Below are 18,049 nucleotides of genomic sequence, written 5' to 3'. Positions count from 1 at the left end.
ATACATTTTTTTATTTTTTTTTATTATAGGCTAGTATAAAATAAGACAAGAAAATGAATTAAAAAAAACACAACAGGATTCGCTTTGTAAATGAACTGTCTGTTTCGCACCACTGGGAGGTTCTGAAGATGAACCCAAGCTGAGATGTGTTGACTCAACAGGCACATGTGCACCCGTGGTGCTGAAGGAACAGCTCAGTCGCAATGAAATCACCATCACCATCACCATCACTCCTCAAAGTTTGTGGCTCATTTCATTCGCTCTGACCATGAAGAGACAAAACATCCGAACCCTCGTGTTGATCATCTGCACTTTCACTTATTTGCTCGTCGGAGCGGCTGTTTTTGACGCGTTAGAATCCAAGATGGAGATCACCCAAAAGAAGGTCCTGGACGATCGGAAGCGAGAGCTCATGGACAAGTACAACTTGAGCAAAGTCAATTTCGACGAGCTGGAGCGGGTCGTGCTGCAGCTGAAGCCACACAAGGCTGGGGTCCAGTGGAGGTTCGCTGGCTCCTTTTACTTCGCCATCACGGTCATCACCACTATAGGTATGTCAGACGTTCAAATATCGTCCGCATCAACTTATTTTTTTTCATAAAACTTTTTAATAGCTGTCATTTTGGTCAGGTTCCTCATATAAGACAGCCCAAATATGCGTTATGAATATTATAAATCATAAATGAGTCATAGGTCGCCCATGCTGATGTTGCATCTGCGGGATCCGTGAGCGTATTCAAATAGGCTAATTTTATACATTTAATGTAAAAATACACCACATGTCTTATATTGTTCGCCGTATTAATCCAGCATGTATTCATTGTACAGCCGTGTAAATTATATTGGGAGTATTTCAAATGACACACCGTGGTGAAAAATCCAGTTTAAGCTTGTAGCCTACATTGTAACAAAAAAATTTAAGCTGCCTTAAATTTGTAAGTACAATCAACTTGGATGTTTAAGTCATTTCAACTTAAATTACATTAACCTAAACTGACTTTTAAAAAATGAGTGGAATATTGTATAACTTATAAAAAAATACAAATAAAAAATAAACCAAGTTAAAGCAATGTAAAAACATATGTTGTCATAACTTATTGATCATATCATTTTTTACAGTTGTTGTGTGTGGACCATTGATGGTTATTAGCTATTGAAACTGTCCGTTAGTCGCTCTTATTGGTTAGCTGGTGTATCCTGGCAATTAACTGGTCCAGTCAAGACGTCTAAGATGGTCATTAGTTGGTATGAGCTGGTCTAAGCATTACCTTTTTTAAGCTTTAGATCATTGTGAACCTGAAACAAATCTGGTCATACTAGCTTAACACTGATGTTTAGGTTGCTGGTCAAGCAGCTAATAACCAGCTTATACCAGCTAGAAGACAACTTCTATGTTCCAAAACACTGCAACCAGCTTAAACTGGATCTTCCAGCAGAGACCTGGATAGTTTGTGTACACAGCCTTCAGAAAAAGTCCTAGATTTCCCGGAGGCGTCGAGACATCTGTGCAGGCTTTGGTTTAGCTTGGCAGTGTACTGGATGTGTGACACTGGACAGCTCTCGAAGAATCAGACACAGAACAGGGATGTTTTTTTTTTCATTCATCCAAAGATCAACAGATCGTGTTCAGTGACAAGCCTTCATTTCTCTGTCTCGGTGTCTCAGCAATATAGGGAATGGATAGTTGACATGACATGTCGAGCAGTGACAGCACTGTCCTACTGTGTGACCTGCTGTGTGTTCATCAAAAATGACATTAAACATTTATTTCGATTTCTTGTATATTACAGTTGCTTATTTATGACCTCATTAAATATTTGTACCACGTTAAATACAAATAAATGCATGGCACCACAGCTGAAAGGAAATAAAATAAATAAATAAATAAATGGGGACATCCCCTATCCATTTATAATACATATATTTGTATATAAACACATACATCCATGCATACATACATAGGCAACATTTTTAACTTAGAAGTTCTTACACTAACCCAAATGTAAAAAATAAAAAATAAATACAAATATTGTCCTCTTTGTCTTTTTAAATCAAACTTCCACTTGTGCCTAATTGTACTGAATGTTTGTAGTGCACTTAAAATCTTAATATATAGCCTATATAAATACTTAATATCTTAATATGTACTTAATAACTTGTTTCTTAACACACTTAAGTAGGCCTACATATTTAAAAGAGCACTTTGTAATAATGTCAAATTAGAAGGTTCGCCGCTGGCAAATCCAGCAATGCAGGTTTGAGAGGTGGCGCCCCGACAAATCTCGCGAGAATCACGACTTGCTTTACGGCACGACGTCACATACATCAACAACATATGAAGCAGACTCTATGGAAGACACTAGCACGCATTTCAGACGTGAATCATGGCAGAGCTGACGAAGAAAGCGCATTGAAGAGTGCAGAGACGGCTCTGCGTGAGTGGTATTTACGACAGTAAAGTTAAATACAAGTACTCCACAGCGACTCTAGGGGTCGCTGTTTGAGAAAATCGGAAACTGTATAGTGTGCCTTTAAAACTGCAGTGAACCAAAGACAAATGATATTGCTGGTGTTTCTGATGTCACAAACTACCTTGTAAGTGTGATCGTCAACGAGTGGATCTCTGAGCTGGTGTGAGTGAGTGGAGGCGGGGCTAATTTACATATTCATAGAACTGCATACTAAATGAGGCAAGGGTGTAGAGTCAAGGTTTTTTGTTTTTTTTTTAAGGAAAAAACATTTAAATATGTCATTTTGGTGATCAACGATGAGTTTTTTAGGTGATCGAAATTATTGACTTCTGGGGGATTAAAATCTATTTTAAATGCACTAAATTGCACTTTAACCATATTTCAAAGACAATATAAGTAATTATGAAATTACATAAATACATACTTAAGTCCTAGCCTACTTAAGTGGGTCATAAAAGAACTCTCAAGTTCAGCTAAATAAATATAAATTTAAACAATAATACATTTTCATTTAATTGGAATTAACATGCAATATAGTATCCTGAGTACATTACATTCACTTCTATTCAAGTATACTTAAAGTGTACTTCTTTTTCTTTGGCACTTTTAGTATCTACAAAAACTCATTTAATGTTTCCATTCATTGTGTATGCTGCGTTTCCTCTTATCAGACACATCCATGGTCAGGTCTGTTTCATGTGTCTGCTATAGATCAGGTTTCTGTGTACACTTGCCAGTAATCTAATCATCAGTTCAGCAATCAGCCTGCCAGCACCTTATTGTCAATGCAGGAGACTCTGTAAACAAGGAACTGTTTACTATCTGCGGTCTGGGATATCAGCTTAGTACACAGAGCTAACCTGATCCATTAGTCTAGTAGAAGTTGGTGCTGCATTATCAAACCCCCCCTTAAATATTTGGTTACATCCTTATTGCCAACAGGCTAGTTTTGTTTCCATGTTGACCAGATCAATTGATTTAAAGATAGGGAGCTTTTATAGCAAGTGATTCGCCCACAAAAATAAATCTATAGATCATTTAAACGTTTTTAAAACTTTTTAAAATGCAGCATGTACTTTGACTATTCCGAACAAACTCAAAAAGCTTCAGTCAATGACTTTACCACATTTAGGAACCAACTTGAAATAAATATAAACTGAGGAGAAAATTATTATTCTATTATTGACATTGAGCTTCTGTTGATAATGATAGCATTTCTAGCTAACACTTAGTCGTGACTCGTGATGTATATCAGTTGGTTCAGGATGGTCACTAAATAGTTGTCCTATAACCAATTAGTCAATTAGTGAGGTTGACTTTTTTTTCTTTTTTTTTTATAATTTTTTTAATACATTTTTGTCTTGATATTTTTAGCAGCATTGCTGTCATTAGAATGCTGATAGCACACTGGTAAGTGCAGTCTGTGTCAGGGGAGCTACTGAGCAAGTTTACTATGTCAGAAAAGCCATACATACAGTATGAAGCTGATAATGTGAAACAAACGTCAAAATGTATTCGCTTACAAATCATGCACTATAGTAAAAGTGTCTTGAGGTCATAAAATAGTATCGTCAATGGAACCGCACGAATCTGCCCCAGTAATCCAAAATTTGTATGAAAAGGAATAAAAGTTGTTGGTGTTTTACTGCCACTTTTTGTTTCGTTTCAGCTGAAAACCGCAGTGAACTATGTATAATTATAAGCTTTTCGAGATTTTGCAAAAGTGTATAGGTAGTAGCACGTTTTTCCAGTGAGCCTAGGTTGAATTTAAAAGATACTGTTGGTTATAAAAACATAGTTTAACCAATATCATAAAGTGATTTTGTTGTACTTAGGTGTAGGATCTAGTATGGATCAAATATAGCCAATAGAAGTTGGGTAAACCTGAAATCAGCCTAATAATACAGGACTTCCAGAATATTCTGTTCAGCCAACCCACTTATTTTAACAATATGCAATTGAAAGATTTTCTAAAATATTGGTTTACACATCACTAATATCAATAGTAGGACAGAAAAAAAATATCAATTGTTCAGCACCGATTCTGAGGGACTTTTAATTCCAGAATGTTGATGTGAAAGATCAATGCAGTTCCAGTGTCCGGCGACAGTACAGCAGGACACGAGCACCTCTTCTGCCCTCCTCTGCAGGGAAGGAGTGTTTTGGATGGAAAGAATGTGAACCGAAAAAATAAATACCCTCCTGGCCAGCGGAGCAGCAGGTCACACATCAGTCGGAATCTGTGGCTTTTTGCACTTTATACATTTCGAATGACTTTTCACATAGAGAATCTGTTGATCAGCTTGCCCGAGTGATGTTTCAAAAAGACTATGAAGGACTTTTATTTGCTGCATTTTTATATGCCACTTTACCCAAAGCATATTTACAGTTCACCAGCCACCTGGACAGACCTTTTTATGACACCCGTTGTGCGAAAACACACTTATAAAGGAAGTTATGTAGAGATTACAACATGCAATGCACTGATTTTCCTTCCTTAATACAAACAGAAAAATCATTATTTCCTGATATTATGTACAATATTCAGTGTACCTCGAAATGGAGATAAAAATGTTTACAACTAATTTAGTTTTTATTACAATCTAATCCATCAATATTGTATCCAAATATTTTTGTATTATGCCAATGTCTCACAGATGATTTTATCATACCACAGACATCACTAGATTTGAATAATGTAGGCCTACACTTATGGTAATTGTTGATATCCATTATGATATAAAATGGAAAATATTACTGCTTTGGATGAGATACTTGAGATAAAAAGAAAAAGAGAAAGAGATGTTTAAGCCCTTTAAGAGTAAGATATGTCCTTGTGATGTTCACTGTATATGTGGATACATTTTCACAAAGTGACACATGGCCAGTTGCCCAGTAGTGACAGCATCGCTGGTGCCTTACATTGACAGTCACCGTCATTAAAGACCCCCAGCATTGCTGAATCCAAACAAAGCTGTGACCTTATATTGCTCTATAACCTTAAATATATAACTGTAATACAATTTTTTTATATTACATTATTATATTATACACTGCCTGGTAGGGCTGCCCGATTAATCGCAATTAACCCAAAATCACCCTTTTTTATGCACAGTTTGTCAGTGAAGCACGGCTCTGTGATCAGTAGTAAACGCTGCTCCATCTGAAAGCACTGCGAATTTGAGTCGCTTATAACGTGCATTTGAAAAAGCAACACGCGTCAAGCACCTTTCCAAACATGAAAGCATTTATGAATCTCTTGTTCAACTAAAGACAACATTTAATAACATGTTTTTACTCCAAACTCAACTTCGTAACGTCAGTTGAGTGTTTGAAAAGTTGATGTGGCTTCTTACACAGAATAAGGCACAGAACATTTTATTTCATAGTATTCTATACAGTGATAAAGGCTATTATTCGATTAGCATTGAAGTATAAATATACTTTATTATCATGAAAATACCAGAGAAGACTTGAAGAACTCAGATAAATCATATATTGTCATGTGTTTATTAGTCATGTTTAATCAATCAAAGGGTTTCAATCTTCTGTTTATTCAGCTACAGCTGTATTATGATGCCCGATAGGGATTTCCTGGAACAATGTGAGTTATCATACTTCTACTGGGCATATTGAGTTTCTGCGTGAGAGCGCCCTCTGGCTTTCAGATGGAGTAGCATTTACTACTGACCACTGAGCCGTGCTTCACTGACAAGCTGTGCAGAAAAAAAAGTCACAGATTTGCCAGATCACGTCCAGTTTAATTTCGATTAATCATGCAGCCCTACTGCCAGGCCAAAATAAGGTCGCTGTTTGGATTTAAATTCACACATCCCAAAGACTTTCAATGAATTTAAGGTCTGGAATCAGAGGTGCCAATTTATGTGTGAAAATGATTCTTCATGCTCTCTTTCTTTCAAAATGAGGCTAATGAATCCTGACTTTGTCATCCTGGAATATACGAATATGGAATATTCCTACATGCTTGTTTATGAAAAGCTACACACTCCATCAATCAGGGTTAGAAGAACTGTTGCCAAACATATAACATGCGAGAAACATAATAATCACTGCAATAATGATCCAGTCATAGACAGCATTTGACTTTCTTAATGAGTGAGTCATTGAATTATTCATTCAACCAATTTGTTCAAAAGCACTGATTCATTCAGAAAGGAAACACCGCTGTGGCTGTGTTCGAAATCGCCGCCTATACCCTCATTCATTATTCCCTACATTACTCCACTAATATAGTTCACTTGAAGGAGTGAATGAAAACGAGTGAGTACAAATGGCTGTTCCCTCAAATAGTGCCCTATTTAAGGGTATAGGGAGCGATTTCAGACACAGCCTGTGTGTTGCTCAGAGATAGAACACAGACTAAACAGAACATGACAATGAAACTAAACAGAACATGATAATGAAACACCGAACCAAACATGAATGTGACACGCGTTTAACTTCATGTTTAAATCAGGATAAAACAAAGCATAAGACATTTGGAAAAGGACATGAATAGGACAAATTGGAAAATGTATATTATCTATAGATAAACTATATATTTAATAGTTATATAAATATGAAGCACAATATAGTATTACAGTACACTACCATTCAAAAGTTTATGGTCTGTTTTTTTGTTGTTGTTTTTTTTAAAATAAATATTAAGAATTATTTATTTAGCAAGGACGCATTAAATTGATCAAACGTGACAGTAAAGACTTTTAGAAATTCAGCTTCGCATCACACAATGTAAAAAATGTCTAACCTCCCTAACTCAAAATTTTCTAGTGACTGATAACATCTAAATTTTTCAATTGGCCCAAGTGAAATTCTGTACATTTCAATTGGCCCAAGTGAAAATCTGTAAATTTAACTTAATAATTTACAGAATTTCACTTGGGCCAATTGAAAAATTTTTATGTTATCAGTCACTAGAAAATTTTGAGTTAGGGAGGTTAGAATTTTTTTACAGTGCAACATTACATTTTAAAATATATTAAAAGCAGCTATTTTATATTTTAACCATATTTCACAATATTACTGTTTTACTGTATTTTTGATCAAATAAATGCAGCCTGGGTGAGCAGAAGAGACTTGTATTTATGTAAATGTATAAAAATAATAATTAAAAGGCAGTAATACTATATAAAAATGCAATCTGTCATTTATAATCAAGTAACCAAATGATTTTCTAACGTAAAAAAGAAAAACAAATAGCATTATATAATCACATGACTCTGCAGCACTGGTTAGTCTCTCGTTTTTCAGGAAGATATGAAAGATTAAAAGTGACAGCAGCGGGACATCTGACCAGAGTCTTTATCAGCCCCTAAAACACTGCTAGAGTTAGCCTACTAAACATAACTGCGCAATACATGTGCACACATACCGACAACAACAAGACACAAGATGAAAATTATCATATACATATAAACATGGGGCGGTAATTTTCCATATAACTGCAACATCAGTGGAGAGTCCTATAAAACACTTTTATGCGTGCCATATGATAATCTGACTATTAATAATTTCATTAATCCTAGACGTAGGGCTGGTGAGCTGACAATGATGTAATTCTAATAAAGGTGGATGCATCCCAGATCAGCCTTTGATCTGCCTTTAACAAACACATGCAACCCCCCCCCCCCCCCCCCCCCCCTCCACACACACACACACACACATACAGGTACATATGTTACATTTTGTCCCTTATATTTATCATTATTATTATCATCCCTTATGTTTGTCTCTTAATGTGTTTTATATTGTGATTTAACCAATGACAAACATATTTAATCCTTTATTTCACACCATCCCTTCCCCCAACACCACACACTCACACTCTCACACCTTCTCTAAGTATTTAATCCCCAACCCCTTTATAATATGTGTTCAATACTGAATGGATTTGCACTGACTGCAGCACATTTGATGATAAGATGAAATAATCATTCAGAAAAAAAGGAGTTATTTTAGGAGATGTAAGCTGAATGGATGGAGAGAAGCAGAGACATGAAAATGAGCTCTAAACAGCAGCCTGTATGTGCAGATGGCTCGACTGAGCCTCTTTCAAAGAAATAATTCATGCTGCTTCTATAATAAGAGCAACTGGACTCCATCATAGTGCAATGCAAATAAAATTACAGATGGTCATTATGAGTAGAAGCAATATAAATCTCAATTAAAAACCTCAACAGGTGCAGGGAAAGTATGGATATTGTTGTACCGTATCAGGTTACGACTGTAACCATGGCTCCCTGAGAAGGTGAACGAGACACTGTGTCATGGAGTTGATGCTATGGAAACACTCGTCGTGAGCTGTGTCTGAAGCATGTGTGCTACACGCCAATCTTGATTGGCTACCGTGGTCAGGTGATGTCACAGGTGTGCCAGCAGTGTATATAAGGGTACACTGACCTCAATTGTCTGAAGATGTTCAGGCATGCCTGAAGTATGGCAACGAGTCAATGAGTTGATGCTATCTGAACAAAATACCCACTGCACCATACTGAACAACATACTGAACCGTGCTTGTGAACTGCCCTGAAGGTTAACTGTAACCAAAGGATTGCCACACAAAGCACACATGACCAAGAACTAGATTAGAGGTTAGACCCACAGCTCAATCTCTGCCGAGGCTCGAACTCGGGTCACCGCTGCCATCCATTCAAAGGGGCAACCTGCTCCAAGGAGCACAACATTAAGCATTCTGTCCACAGGACCAGGATAGGCCTCAGGAGAGAACTGTGTTCCCTCAACTGTATGCTCTTCCTAAGAATATAGCAATATTCTTCACAAATAGAACTCTGCTGCCTAACCCCTAAGGAAGCACTCTACCCAGAATTTGGTGTCCTAGGAAATACTCAACTTCAAAATGTCTGGAGGGGGTATTGAGAGGGCAGAGTGTCATGGCTCTCCCGTACATCCCCTACCGAGTAGCTCTTATCGGCTGATAGTTGCCCATTCCTACAGTTCCAGCGAATGAGAGAGAGCAGGCCACTAGCTGCGACAGAGCTTTTTATGCTTTTTATAGTTTTTATACTCTGTCCCAATACTCTTCGCGAACCATTAGGAAAAAATGCTATCATAGTCCCCCACTATATCTACACGTCTCACCTCCAGGTATAGACTGGAGGGGCAACAAAGGGAAGTGCCATCCAATTACTCCAATATGAACGTGATTCGACAAGAAGCAGATTAATGTTCTCAGCCCCATGCCACCGAAGGCGACAGAAGAGGAGAGTATTGCCCAATCTTCCAGTGCTGTTTAGCCTATTGACGTGATCACAGAGGAAGCACATCGCTAACACCTCTGCACTCCTAGTGCCGGAGAGAGAAGAGTAACCAATGATGATGTTGGACGCAAGTTGCATTATTTTCCCATCATCCACATTTATCACAACATAATTGTTATAGAGACAGCATATTGCCTCCACCTCTGCACTATTGGCACCCGAAAATAACAGACAGAAAGAGGTATAGGACTCGAGCAGCATCTTTCCTCCTTCTGCCCGTATGAAATACGAAGGATACTGAAACTGCCTCTATACCCAGTTCACTGGAGGGCGCTAGATGACAGAGTGGAACACGATAGCATGAATGCCAATTCCCTTCATCTTAGTCCGCTATTTATGTGGTGGATCAATATCGAATTTATATACCAAGTACTGGAACAGGCATCACCAATGTGTACAAGGGCTCAATAGACAGCGGGGTACTGAAAAAGTGGGTCAATATGTAGTCACTTATTTAAGGCAACTGCGCTTCCCACGCTCAGGGAAAAAATAACATCTGAGCCAATACTACTGCACTAGTCTGATTTATTCGATAAGTGAACAGTCATGAAAAATATTATCTCTTAATCTCCTAATGCTGGAGAGTGCTCATGCTTCCACCTCTTCAGGAAATTTTTATGATGTATTTCACATGAGGCTTAACCCCTGCACAGACTTATTGAATTTCGTCATCCATGTCTGGAGGGGCGAATATTCATACAGGAGGGAGTAACTCGACCTCAACTGCCGCTTCCCAACATTTGTGTTAATCAGGCAAATTCTCCTGTAATCCCAGACTAATGCAGTTCCCCCCTGGTGAACACACATTCCACGAAAAATCCCCAAATCAATCTCCTGCATGGCTCTTCTCATATGGAAGATATGTCACACTCTCCTCTTCTTCTTCTTCTTCTTTTTTATTTTTTTTAGAGAATAGCCGATGGACTTTTACCACTGTTGTGGAGTAAAACTCAAACAGCCTCTTGTGCCCCAACACCCCTCAGAATTGGGGGGCAAGATTAGGTGTAGCTTCTTTCTTCTCTTAGCCGAGATTCTCAAACCAGGACATCCTCACATAGCTGTTCTCAGCCAGCCCCCTAACAGTAGCTTAACTGGTTGCTAGAGGGAAATGCTTTATTATTTAATAAAGGGAAGGCTCGGAGGAGTGAGACGCCTATGACCCGCAAGGAATTGCTCATCCAAACGGCTCGGGATGAATTCCAATCTCTCCACAGACCAATCTAGCTTAAATTTGGCTGTGGTGTTGGTCATTATGTGGCCCAGCTCATCATATGTCCGGGTTAGGGAGGAGGCAGGCTCACATTTGCCTCGACTCCTAAAATGTCTAGTTCCTTAGAACTGAATCAGACTAATAGCATGCTCTCTGCCAGCTCGTAAGAATCCGCAGAGCGGGCTTCCGGATCTGGCATGAGAGCTGAGGAGCTACCAGGTGATGCCTGAGAAGGGGTGAAACACGTCTCAAGCTCATCTGCTACGAACCCCACAATCATAATCACTGGCCTTCCTCGGCAGCTGTGGCACCTCATCCGCAGGGCACAGACGTTTGTCTCCCATCTCCCTTGAAAAGAGCCAGGCGGGAGTGGAGTTTGCTCACTTTGAAGCGGTCACAGTGAGAACAACCAGCCCCCTTTGAGGGCTGAATGAGCGTGCTCCACTCCAAGACACATAACACAAAACTCATGAAGATCGCAGAGAGTAACGCACCTTTGACACGATGGCACACATTTTCTGAAGGACCTGCTTGACATTTTCTTTTTCTACTCCTAGCCAAAAACAAACAGAGAGTTCACACACACAGCTTGCAAACAAACGGCTTCCTGAAGACAAAGAATCTGATGACGTCTTCTTATACCCCTTATATACTCTGCTGGTGCACCCGTGATGTCACCTAACTGCGATAGCCATTCAAGATTAGCATGTAACACACCTGTTCAGACACCGGCTCATAGCGTCAACTCCATGACGCAGTATAGAATTTCACTTCGAAAAGGGAACTACTGTGCCCTTTCATTCTATTCAACAAGAATATTTTGCACAAACAAGATTTTGAATTTGAACATTGTATTCATATGGAGCCATTCACTTTAAAAACCAAATGCAAGAAACAAAGCAGGAAAACAGGAACAGGAAACAGGAAATGAACGGCCAAAATGTATAAATAGTTTTCCCTTTTTAGTTGAAAACGCTGTTGTGTAAACGGCCCCTCATTTTGTTGTTTGTCTGTTTAGTTTCCACTGTTACTCCCTAGTATGTTTCTATGGTTACTCATTGATTATTTGATAAGGTTCACCTGTTCCTTATCTAGTTTCCTTCGAGTGTATATATACTCCTGTGTTTTAGTCACTCCTTCTCGGTTCTTGTTTATGTATAGTGTGCAAAGTTAATTTTAGTGTTTGAGTTTAAAGACTGTTATTTGGTTCTCCATCTTCATGCATGATTACGTCCACACTTAACAATCTTACAATTCTGACTTTATTTCACGCAAGAATTCATTTATTTTTCTCAGAATCGTGAGATAAAGTCACAATTACAAATTACAAATTTATTCTAAACACAAATACAAACAATTAACTTTGTTAAAAACTCCTATCTAAATATATCATATTTAGTAATAATATTGCAAATACTCTATTATAATAATAATAATACTGGATTTAATCACACTTTTAGTATTGGTTATGCTGCTAGCATTAAATGATTCCATCAGTAAATGAGTTTAGTTAGGCTTGTTTTAATCATTATTAATTATTCTAAATGGTGTTTTAGTTATTTTAATTTTACCCCTCAATTTTAGGATACAGTTGTATCCATCACTCTGAAAACAATGAACATTTAGGATGTTTTTTTTTATTATTATTTTTTATAATAAGGTTCATTAGTTAACATTAGTTAACAACCTTAGTTAACATGAACTAAGAATATTTCTTCAGCATTTATTAATCTTAGTTAATATTAATTTCAACATTTACTAATACATTATTAAAATCAAAGGTTGTATTTGTTAAGATTAGTTAATGTTGTGTGAACTAACATGAACAAACCATGAACAGTAGTATTTTTTACTAACTAACATTAACAAAGATTAATAAATACTGTATCAAATGTATTGCTCATTGTTAGTTCATGATAGTTAATACATTAACGTTAACTAATGAACCCTATTGTAAAATGTTAGCTTTTTTTAATTATGCAGCAATGCTCTATTAATAAAATCTAAGTTGGATTTACTTTAGATTACACTGCAAAATGATGTACTTGGAAGACCTCTCTTTACTGTACCTATGCCTGGTCTGATGATTTAGTTGATTTTGCTACAGTTGGTATACTGTAAATGAGCTCATATGGGAACATTTCAAGCTTAACATGATTCACTTAAGACTTGGTTGATCTTGTTCCTAGATCAACATCCTTGTCACATTGTGTGCATCTAGTGAAGTATAATATTTGCACTAGCAACCTTAATGCATACATTGCTAAATGGGATGGTGAAGCTTGTGTATTAAAGGTGTTGATTCACCACTGTGTTCAAGAATTTAGATTCTTAAATTCCTCTAAGAATATAACCTGTTTATTTGCACTTGCTGTTATTTTAGCACCTGAGTCAAAAATAAATATCTATAAATAAAAAAAATATATATCCAATATCCAGTGCTGAGCAAAATATCCAATGTACATTCCCATATCACTGATATTAGCATTTTGGCTGATGCCAGTAAGCTAATATTTAGAGCTAATATATTATGTTATATGGCTGATATCCAGTAAATGGCGGTTATTATAATTATATACTATTTTATCTACATAAATGAAAAATAAATCAGTTTCAGGGTCTGATTATGAAAGTGAATTTAGGCATCACAACATTTTATTGTACATTATGAAAACAGTTCAACACTGGCCACAAACTGACTTGAATAATTACATTATCTCCTTCTGTAGAGCTGCTTTATAGCTGAATTGAATTCGTTTCATAATTGACGAACTTTGCAACACTGAATTCAATCAACATTACACTAAACTGAGCTAAATAATTGAGCTAAATAATGACAGATCTGTATTTTCATAATTGATGAATTTTTGCAACAACACTGTTATTTTCATGTTTATTACTATGAAGCTGCTTTGAAACAATCTGTATTGTATAAAGCACTATAACTAAATGTGACTCGACTGTAAAGTGAGCGCGAATGATTGAAAAGGTAAAAACAGGCAGAATGCAAATACAATGAAATATCCAATAAAAACCCATATTGTATATATTGTACCAATAGATATTGTGCATCCCTATTTTTTAAAGAGAACCTGGTATGCCCTTTTACAAAGTCTTGAGTTTGATTTTGGTGTCTACTAGAATATGTTTACCATTTATTTTTGTCATTGTTGCAGCTCCTCTCATCCCAGTCTGTCTGTAACTATCTGTTTAGTTCCTCTATGAAGCCCCTCCTTCTGAAATGCTCTGATTGGTCGCAGTCAGTGTGCTCTGATTGGTCGCCTGGACAGTGTGTTGTGATTGGTCAACCACTTTAAGTGTGTTTAAGAAATGTTACGCGGCCAGTGTTCGAATTATACCGTGAGCTTCGGGGGGTACAGCTATTTCGACTGGTGACGTCACTCTCCATTTTAGATAGGCTTACACACATGAAAACCACTAATCTATATGTGAAATTCCCTGAATATTAGTGCAGATTCCCTCTTGTTAAGACATTAATAATGAAATTGCACAAAATGATAAATCGCCTTTAACATTTTGTTAAATATATCAGCAATCATACCTTAATTAATGTCCTACTTACTGTTCTTTAACACCAAAAAAATGCCTGATGTCTGCCACTGTCCCTTTTCTCTTACTCATAGTTGCTCTGTAAATTAAATTCATTTCAAGTTTAAGTAGGTTGTATGTAAGTGACTTCCCTCGCATCAATGTTTTGAAATGAATCACGTTGATTTATGTGTTAACGTCAAACATTAAAATTCATAACGATCTTTTAATAATTGTTTCACTTGCTGTAGTGGTGTATGTTCGGGAGTGAAGAAATCGCGCGCAACTGTATGTTGTTGGGGACAGGAGTGAATACCTATCTCGCGCCTAAATACAGATAGACTAGCTAGGCTAGCCTAGCTAGCCTATATAGCTAGACTAGCTAGCCTCTGCAGCAGTTCAAACACACACATTTGAGCACGTTTCCATCCGACAAACTTGTCCATGAGATAATAAACAACTGCTTGCATTAATGCAACCATTCTTTGCTTAGTTTCACCAAGATGTGGACAATATTTGCTTGGTACAGAGAGCTTCAGGAGCTGCGTGAACTTTTAGCTAGCTAGCTAGCTAGACTATGACTTCATTATAGATGAGAGAAACACTATGAACAACCAAATTAAGACAGTTCTGAAAACCTGTTTAGATGACGAGCTGCTCATAACATTTACCACAAAGCACAACACATGATGATATATCAAAACCATAGGCAGAGATTAAAGTTGATTCAGCCACTTACTCTTAATTTTTCGCTGACACACCAGCGCCTGCGCCCATACCCGGTACGTACGCTTTGACAGCTAGTGAAGTGATATCAAAGAACCGTAGCAAAGAACACAGTCTGAACGTACCAGAGAAATGGTACAGCCCAATGGGGAGTGAGGGTTTGAAAATCATATTTCATTAGATTATTGCCTGAATTGTTGGTATGTGATGGTAATAATGCATTTAAATACATACAATTTACATAACATTTTTTTAGTACCCCCCAAACCCCAAACTATTATTTCCATCCCTTTTGGGAGGGTCCAAGTCTCATCTAGGGGGGTCGGACCCCCCAATACTCCCAGTAATTTGAACCCTGGTTATGCCCCCTACCATAACCCCAAGTTTCAACACACTTCTAACACAACTCAACCAGGCCTTGTCCATTTGTTTTGCATATCCCTTGGGCAGGAATTATTTAAATGAGGAATATTGTGATGTGTATGTTCCTGGAAGAAAACTCGAGACTACAATGGAGTTCTGAAACAGTGCTTACTGATATAGAGAACAACGCCCTCCACATTAAAGTTGAAAATGTAAAGTTGATACATCCAAATTAATGATGTTTATTCTATTTTCTAGGATACGGCCATGCGGCTCCCAGCACGGATGGTGGGAAGGTGTTCTGCATGTTCTACGCTCTCCTGGGGATCCCCCTTACCCTGGTAATGTTCCAAAGTCTGGGTGAACGCATCAACACCTTCGTCAAGTACCTGCTGCACCGTCTCAAAAAGTGTCTTGGCCTTCGGCACACTGAGGTCTCCATGGCCAACATGGTGTGCATTGGCTTAATATCCTGCATGAGCACGCTGTGTGTGGGAGCGGCGGCCTTCTCCCGCTACGAGGACTGGAGCTTCTTTCATGCGTACTATTACTGCTTCATAACACTCACCACCATTGGTTTTGGGGACTACGTAGCCCTGCAGAAGGATAATGCGTTACAAACCAACCCCCAGTACGTAGCGTTTAGCTTCATGTACATCCTCACGGGCCTTACGGTCATCGGCGCCTTCCTGAACCTGGTGGTTCTGCGTTTCATGACTATGAATGCTGAGGACGAACGCCGTGACGCCGAACAGCGTACGTTGCTGTCCCGCAGCAGAAAGACTGGCGGCGGCGGGACCATGTCTGACCCACCGTCCTCATCTGGTGCGGCCCATGGTTCCGGGAAAGGGTTGTGTAACGTCTACGCCGAAGTGCTGCATTTCCAGTCCATGTGCTCTTGTCTCTGGTATAAAAGCCAGGAGAAAATGCGCTACTCAATTCCCATGATTATCTCTCACGATCTGTCCACTTCGGACACATACATGGAGCACAGCGAGATCTCCGACGCCCTCCACTCCAACGGCTGCGTGTGCAGTGCCTTGCAGGAGCACTCCGGCACCAGTTCAGTGTACACGGGCCTGCTCAGCCCAGCACATTACCAAAGACTCTCCAAACGCCGCAGCTCCATCTAGAGGGCTGGAGGATGTTTTGCATGTGAATCTCTTTCGCCTTACAAAACCAACCACTGTTATACTTGGGGTTGAAAAACCACTGCTTCTAAGCTGCTCGGATCCTCTGTCAGTCGAATAAATGTAATGTAGTGATAGACGGGGGAGGGCGGCCTGTCAGCAGGTGCTGCTTGAGGACCGGAGACATAGAAGCGTGCAATAAAAACAGGGTAAATGCCTGTATTTTTTAAGTACTTTGAGGTTTTCGAGAAAAGGCAAGATGCAAACTGCTAGCTCTTCAGTGAGCTCAATGGTAAATGGAAACAAATGCTGGTCTTTTAACAACCAACAAGTCCCAAAGTGTCAGGATCTTCTGGTTTTCATTTGAATAGATACATCTTGTGATGCAACCATTTCAACAGTGAATACTTTATTATCTTTACAGGAGGTATGAAATAGTAATTAAAACAAAATAAAATATATTTAAAAAAAAACATCATCTTAAATGAGAACTTAGCTAATAATGAGTGCAGACCTTAGTCAGGGTGGCGCAATATTTACTTTCTTACAGGAATAGAATTCTGCAGTGATGATGTATTTTTGTTGGCCAACCTAGAAGTTACCATCACACTGGTACCCTCAACAAAAACCCTTTTGGATTATTTCAGAAAATAAGCTCTGTGACCAACAAAAGTTTATGATTCTTAAACGTTTGGTTAATCGAGAAAATCTTTACAAATCAAAGGAATAGTTCACCCAAAAATTAAATGATCCCATAATTTACTTCAAGCCATCCTAGGTGTATATGAGTTTCTTCTTTCAGCCAAAAAAATATCCTGGCTCTTCCAAGCTTTATAATGGGAGTGAATAAGTAGAGCCTGAGTTTTTGACGCCCCAAAAAACGCATCCATGCATCATAAAAGTAATCCATACAGCTCCAGGGGTTAATAAAGGCCTTCTGAAGTGAAGCCATGTAAAAGAATAAATAACTTTATAAACTATAATCACTTGCTTCCGGTAACGGCCGTACGTGAGTCTAGTTCCAGCGGAAGAGTGGTCACTGTGACCCGACACATGACGTATTGACGGATAGAGCAAAACAAGCATAGGTCATGAATTAGAGGTCTAAAATGAGAATATTTACAGAGAAATGTTGGAGGAGCTTGACTTTGTTGCCCAGCCCTGTTTGTTTGAACCGCGAGAGGCGTCTACTCTCACCTAAGCTTACGCTACTCCTACATCCTACGTCATTCGTCGGATCAAAGGTCACTCATCAGCCGGAACTAGACTCGCGTACGGCCGTTACCGGAAGCCAGTGATTAT

General features: G+C 38.4%; 1 protein-coding gene across 1 annotated transcript; it reads left to right on the top strand.

The window, feature by feature from the left end:
• Positions 1-202: 202 nt before the first annotated feature.
• On the top strand, positions 203-17,190 carry kcnk3a (potassium channel, subfamily K, member 3a). Its single transcript, XM_084433124.1, has 2 exons — positions 203-551; positions 15,876-17,190. The coding sequence occupies exons 1-2, from the start codon at positions 269-271 to the stop codon at positions 16,748-16,750; spliced, it is 1,158 nt and encodes a 385-aa protein (XP_084289250.1). The 5' UTR covers positions 203-268; the 3' UTR covers positions 16,751-17,190.
• Positions 17,191-18,049: the final 859 nt, after the last annotated feature.

Source organism: Rutilus rutilus (assembly GCF_951802725.1).
Source record: "Rutilus rutilus genome assembly, chromosome: 15".
In the NCBI taxonomy this organism is placed as follows: domain Eukaryota; kingdom Metazoa; phylum Chordata; class Actinopteri; order Cypriniformes; family Leuciscidae; genus Rutilus; species Rutilus rutilus.
This window is presented reverse-complemented; position numbering and strand designations above follow the sequence as displayed.